Source organism: Colias eurytheme, chromosome 15, assembly GCF_061535395.1.
Source record: "Colias eurytheme isolate Ceu_HAF_F1 chromosome 15, ilColEury1 Martin Lab GWU primary, whole genome shotgun sequence".
Classification (NCBI taxonomy): Eukaryota; Metazoa; Arthropoda; class Insecta; order Lepidoptera; family Pieridae; genus Colias; species Colias eurytheme.
The window spans coordinates 4816075-4822625 of NC_142994.1; the positions used below are offsets into that span (position 1 = coordinate 4816075).

The 6551-nt window shown below is 30.6% G+C and overlaps 3 protein-coding genes across 3 annotated transcripts; 1 reads left to right on the plus strand and 2 right to left on the minus strand.

The window, feature by feature from the left end:
* Positions 1-1023: 1023 nt before the first annotated feature.
* On the minus strand, positions 1024-2178 carry LOC149902260 (piRNA biogenesis protein EXD1). The gene is made up of 3 exons (XM_090109944.1): positions 1591-2178; positions 1386-1502; positions 1024-1309 (listed from the first exon to the last, which is right to left on the minus strand). The coding sequence occupies exons 1-3, from the start codon at positions 2176-2178 to the stop codon at positions 1067-1069; spliced, it is 948 nt and encodes a 315-aa protein (XP_089966070.1). The 3' UTR covers positions 1024-1066.
* Positions 2002-2701, minus strand: LOC149902261 (vacuolar ATPase assembly integral membrane protein VMA21 homolog). The gene is made up of 2 exons (XM_090109945.1): positions 2553-2701; positions 2002-2474 (listed from the first exon to the last, which is right to left on the minus strand). The coding sequence occupies exons 1-2, from the start codon at positions 2571-2573 to the stop codon at positions 2223-2225; spliced, it is 273 nt and encodes a 90-aa protein (XP_089966071.1). The 5' UTR covers positions 2574-2701; the 3' UTR covers positions 2002-2222.
* Positions 2702-4447: 1746 nt separating this feature from the next.
* LOC149902262 (uncharacterized) lies at positions 4448-6525 on the plus strand. The gene is made up of 7 exons (XM_090109998.1): positions 4448-4588; positions 4692-4784; positions 4859-4959; positions 5040-5151; positions 5227-5313; positions 5463-5561; positions 5636-6525. The coding sequence occupies exons 1-7, from the start codon at positions 4547-4549 to the stop codon at positions 5945-5947; spliced, it is 846 nt and encodes a 281-aa protein (XP_089966124.1). The 5' UTR covers positions 4448-4546; the 3' UTR covers positions 5948-6525.
* Positions 6526-6551: the final 26 nt, after the last annotated feature.

The window sequence follows — 6551 nt, forward strand, 5'->3', positions numbered from 1 at the left end:
TAAAACAACACAATAAGCAGAATTTTTTATTGAAGCAAGTTCACAAAAGCTTAGTAAACTTAAACCTACACTTTTAATACTCTCTTTTACAACTCTGTAAACAACCTCGCAAAATATCTTTAGACACAACTTTCTCCTTATACATAAAGATATGAGCATTTTTCTATGCATTCTAAGTGTGAAATGTAATACTGGACAAACGGTGCTCAGTTTTATAAATACATACTGATTAAGATTAACTTTATTTGTCAAAATTTTTATCTTCTCACCCTGAGCTTATTCAAATTCATTGTCATTCACTTCAGAATTTTTGCTCCTGGAATGATGTATATTCATCATTAATGTCCATCAACCAGGTTCCAAAAAGTTATACATATTATAAAAATTATTTTACATTTCTTTATTCTGTGAGAATACATTTATTATTATGAATATTTTCTACACATAATCAGTTAAAAGCCCCAAAGCAAATTCACACATTTGTTTACAACCATCACCAAATTTCTTTCACACGTGAGATCTTTTTTAAAAAGAGTATTAAGAAGATAATCACAATAATAATTTAAATTATTATTATTAATAAAGCAATATAACATACATGAAAGTTGTGATTCATTCATTAATGTTTAAATCTAGTTTTTTTCCATTTTTTATTTTTATATAATGCGACTTGCATATATAAAAATAAAATATATTGAAATATAAAAAAATATACATATTATTTATTTGCCATTTCATTCAAAAGCAATGGATTTGCAAAAGTTAGTAAACACATGCAACAATCATGTCTCTAAAGACCATTAATTAATACAGTAGTGAGTAGGCTTTATTTTAGAATTTGAAAAGCTTTCCATTGTGATTATATAAAGCACTTGAGGCATACTTTATTTTACAAACTTCCCCATTAAAATGTAAAAATACAGACATTCACAATAAACATTTTTGTACCAACACCTTGAATTTGCAATAAATAAGCTACAATATTATAGTTAAAATAAAATTGGCAAAATAAATAAAATCATATCCTAATTCTATCATTTATTACTCAAAGTTGGAATGAATTTTGTTAATACTCGATTGCACTCTGAAAATCCTTTGGTATCTGGTTGTATTTTCCACACAACTCCCATGCTTTGAAATCATCACATGACCTCACACTTTCTATGAAACATTCAACGCCTCTTACAAATGGTAACATCATCTCTTGATTTATAACTTCAGAAAGACGGTGCAGGAATGCAATATTTTTAGCCAGGCTTTCTTTTATATTTGAAGAAAGTGGTCGCTCAGTGCACTGTACTATATCCATCTAATGAAAAAATTAATAGATTAGAATATTAAAAGTTCTATTAAATTTTGGACAAAAATTATTTAATCATAAATACCTTTTCATCGATTGTGTTCAATTTTAGGCCAAGATGAGTATTCAGACATTGTGCTAAAGTTTTTACGTTATCAGGAACTCTACCTGTTTTATTTTTGGTGATGATAAGGTCACCAACCTGAAAATTAAAATTAATAATAATATTGAAATATTGTTCAGACAACTTTTATTTAGAAGACTTCAATATCAAAGATGCTCATACGAACCTGAGTGTCAAAAATGGATTTAATCTTAATATTATGTTTATGATATAGGCAGTCAGATATTTTTCTGCAATCATGGACAATCTTTTTAATACTTTCATCTTCAAGTATATTCTTTAAGCCAGCATCAAAGGCATGATATTGCATAACTTGAATGTCAAAAATATAAATCTGTTCTGGAGTTGAAAGCACTAAGAATGGCATTTTACATTTCCGCCCCATGTGTGCACCATCAGTACTCAAAGCTATATAGTTATAATGCTTCAGTACATCCATTGCCTCATGAAAAGCGCTATCAACTTGATTTATGTAGACATATTTTTTAGATACTTTCAAAATTTCTTCACATTCTTTCTGAGATATTTTCAAAAATGTTTGCTCATTTACTTCTTGCAGTTTTACAATGTTTCTTACCTCAGAATCATAGTAGTGGCATACACCTTCACTCGTATCATTTAAAGACAATTCTTTCACATTGTAGAGTGATATTTTAGATTTGTCATTTGTGATGCTATAAAATCTGCCTTCTACCACTTCAGAATCTTTTGTATGTAATTGTAATAAATCTCCTTTCATATATAGACTGTCCATTATGCAAGTTTTTTAGTATTATATGATAAGACTTCTGAGTAATACTAATCCTTTTTAACAGGCTTAGTCGGAGCTTTTTCAGCCTCACTGTAGGCTCTGTATATGTATAGGCCAAGTGTAATATGTAGAACGACTACAGCTACAACAGCAGAGTAAACGCTGCTTGTTATTGGCTCTAAACGTAGTAAGCCATCGAATAGTAAACTCTTAACTAGGAAAAAAGAGACCACAGGGACGATGATAATGAACAAACAGTATTTTATAACTGTTCGAAATACCTGAAAGTCGGGTAATTCCTAAAAAATAAAATAGGTTATATGACAGTGACAGAATCGATAAATATGAATTTGCAATTACTTTAGAATATTACTTACATTTGCCTTGCCTTCAATCATTATAAGTTAAAACAAAAAATAAAAATAAATCAAATAATCAGAAAAAGGAGCACACTCATCAATAATCCACGATCAATGACAAATGACGATGACAATAGCGAATAGAACAACCAAAAAGTTACAGTACAATCACGTTCAATAATCGAAGGACATAAAAATAAAGTACCCAATTCACGTTCTTGGTAGCCGGTCGCAGATTCTTAGTGTACGAATTACGATATTGTTTGTACTTATGTGAAAATTTAAAATGTACCTACACGTAAAAGTATTTGAGTAAAATGTATATATAGGTCATTGAAGTATTTTGAAGTGAAACTTGTTTCTAGGCGCGTTGGTAGTAAAATTTGAAGTTCGCCTCATGGCAATACCGTCAGGCCATGGAGTAGGGTGACAATTTTGGTATCTTTGAATATTGCCAAAAAAGTTTCATTTCTGACACGTGTGTTTGGTTTTTGTTTATATCAGAGCAAGCAAGGATCACGTTTGGCCACCTGGTGTTAAATGGCCATCACCGTCCAAGTCCATACACACTTGTAACACTGGAAGTGTTATACCTAAGTACTTTGCTGGACTTTTACTGATAAAATAGGTACTCTCTTTTCTTGAAGCTCCCAATGTTCGATCATCGCAGGTGCTAAATCGCCGCTTCAAAGCTTCACCGTACGCGGAAAAAAGTTGCGAGGGTGGCGTACGGTGGTAGAGCGCCAACGATGATGCTGCGAACGGAATGAAGCGCATATTACACTTCGCTCAATTTAGGACTAAATTAAGAAACAACTGCGAATATTAGTGATCACTGACTGTCCTTAATTTATTTACCGAATCAGATAGCAGACGAGTGTCATAGAACCTGCGGGTGCAGAAATTGTCTACGAATGAATTTGAGATCGCTTCACATATTTTAAAATCTCATGATATCGTTAATGCACAAGTAAGATAAAATATGGATAAAATTACGCTAACCAATTCAACGCTAAAAAGTAGGTCTACGTTTAGTGCGCGCATGATCTTTTTTTTATTTGTATTTTAATCTAAAATTCATGATAAAATAAAATATATAATATGTACATCAATATTATATACTACGTTTTACTCTATTCACAAAAGAACAATATACACTCTCACAACAGACAACTTCATGGTCTTTGAGCGAGCATAAAGGCGGAGCAATATAAAGGAAAGTTAATTATTTTTGTTATGAAAGCAATGGTGTTTTGACTACAATAGTAAATATTAGATATTAAAATGTTTGAAGAGGGTTTTAGAGTTCTCCAAATTAATTACAAAACATGTTAAACTTTCAAGAATTTTGATTAATAACTAAACAAGGAAGACACAAATAAATATAATGTCGAAATCATTAGAATAATCGAAAAGAATAATAATCAATAATTAACTATTATATATCAAACTTTTATTAATTGAATACTTAATAACTTAGCTTAATAACAATATTGATACAATTAGGTTTATTTAATTAATATTCTTAATTAATTAAAAAGCATTTTCATTTTTCGTAATTAGTAAGGCTTATACTAGCAGTTCGTCTAAAATATTTATTGAAATAAGCATAGCAGTTTTTGCGTTAATACATGTATATATGTAATAATCACGTAAATCGGTTCAGAAACCTCGGACTAATCGGTGTACATACATAAAAAAAACATACCGGTCGAATTGATAACCTCCTCCTTTTTTTGAAGTTGGTTAAAAATTAAAATTCTTCCTCTTTTTACGGACTATTTTACTTATATACGTATTAATATTTATTACATAGTGTATACGGAACTTACCTGAGTAGAAGTTGCAATACAGTCTTTGCTATGAAACGATGCTACAATATTATATCATTTTATGTCTCACTCATGTAAGTTGTGGTGAAAATATGTATTCAAATTATTTTCTCGATCATTCATAGTTTGACCAGGAAAATAAATGATAGTATTGTATAATAATTATTATAAAACATAAAAATGCTCAAAGTTGAATACGGTGTTATTTGTCTTATATTGTTAGTAAGTAAAACGCTTTTAACAAGAAATAGTGCAATATTTGAAAACGATCATTGTTTATAGCAGCAAATATTATGATCTTTTCATATATTTTTTTTATTTTTAGAATTTAATATGGGTTCATGGTACTTTTATAGACCTCAATGAAATTAAAAATCATGTCCTACAATGGAAGGATCAAAACTTAAATTTTAATGAGGTTAGAAATTCAATAGTTACTATTCAATTATTTAAAGTTTTAACCTTTTCACTTATTTTGTTCTACATTTTTAGGTTGGAGTGGCAACAAACGGAATTTTTGATCTAAGTGATGTTAAAAATAAATTACTGCAGTGGAAAACTCAAAAATTATCAACATTATGTCCGTCGAATGGGTACATTATAACAAAATATATAAATAATAATATTTTTACTTGGTTAGTGCACAAGTTTTAATTCAAATTTTGTTTTTTAGGGCACAACTCCAATTTTTATTAAATTTAGTATGTAGTACTGCTCAGCCTACGAACGTAACCAACCGCGACGCTTGCATATCTTGTTTTTCTAGAGTGACGTCTATGCCGGAGGTATGTCCCTCTATAATTAATGTTCTACAAATTGTATTTAAACTAACTTATAACTATGTAATTTCTTTATTTAAGGGTCCTCAAGAATTAAATGCTTTGAGTGTTTGCGCCGTACAATATTTTGCTAATACATCGTATTTTAGCTGTGCAACAGCGCTCATGGTAAATATATAATTTATTTATACGTATTAATAGTAGGACGATACTATTATATTATTAGCATAATGTTATATTATTATAAGTTTAAGTTCTTACTACAAATTTAGAAGAATAAATTCTATAATCATTTATTTTGTGATTGCAATTTTTAGGCTCTATCCACATCAGCTTTGAATGTTCAACCTTCAGGATGTTATATGGGATATTGCGATTTTGTACGATGCCTAAGAAGAACCAATTCAATGAATTTGGTAAGTATTAAATAGTTAATTATAGCATTCACGGTATAATTAATAATCTAACAATAATTATGCATTTTTTTAAGATCACGCAGTGTACGAGAGAAGCTAGAACTGGTGTGAATATAACAGTTGATGCTGATAATGTTAGATTTTACACAAATGTAACATCATGTATCTTGGCAAAAACAAGATGTGGTCCTTTTAATCCTATATCTGGTGAACCACAAACTCCAGGTTACACATCTTCAGGAATGAGAGTTAGCAATGCACTTCAGTTTTCTGAAAACAGTGAACTTCGCATATTGGCTTTTTCTGCAAATACACCGGTCTCTTCATCTTTTTGTTCCACTATGAATAATTTAAATCAAACTAGTTGGTTGACAAATGTATGTTAATGTATATTAATATTAGAATGAACTAGGTTTCAATGTAAATTAAGAATAAAATTTTATTTTTTTCTAGAATATGGTTTTTGTAGCTTTAAGATTTAAAAAAAATGGTTGTCTGTAAAGTCGGTTTACTGATGATAGTTGAACGTGACAACGGCTGATTGTGCTTCTTTGTCGCTCGCTCCGCGCTCTCGCTCGCACTTCAAGCCTTACATGGAACGCCTCAGAGCGAGGTAACGCCGCATGAGTCATGTTTTTTCGTGCGTGCAGTCGGCTCTATCGAATTATAAGACGTTGTCACGTCAAAGAAACTAGCGTTAAGTTCAAAAACTGCAGGGAAGCGATTTTTTTCGGAACTAAGGAAACAAACATTTGTGTATAGCACTGTAGGCGTAACGCGGACGTTGCCAAGAAGACAGGGAAAGTATGTAAAGTGTATGTAAAGAATAGACGAGTTGCCACTATTGTTCGTACTATTTTTGATAAAATAAAAGATCTCTCAACTTCTTGTCTCTTTTTTCTTTAAAAAGTGTAGGGTGATGAATGGGTGTCTTCTTCTTCTGTTTTGTTTATGGCCTTCACGATCCAGACTTGCTTTTGACATTTGACA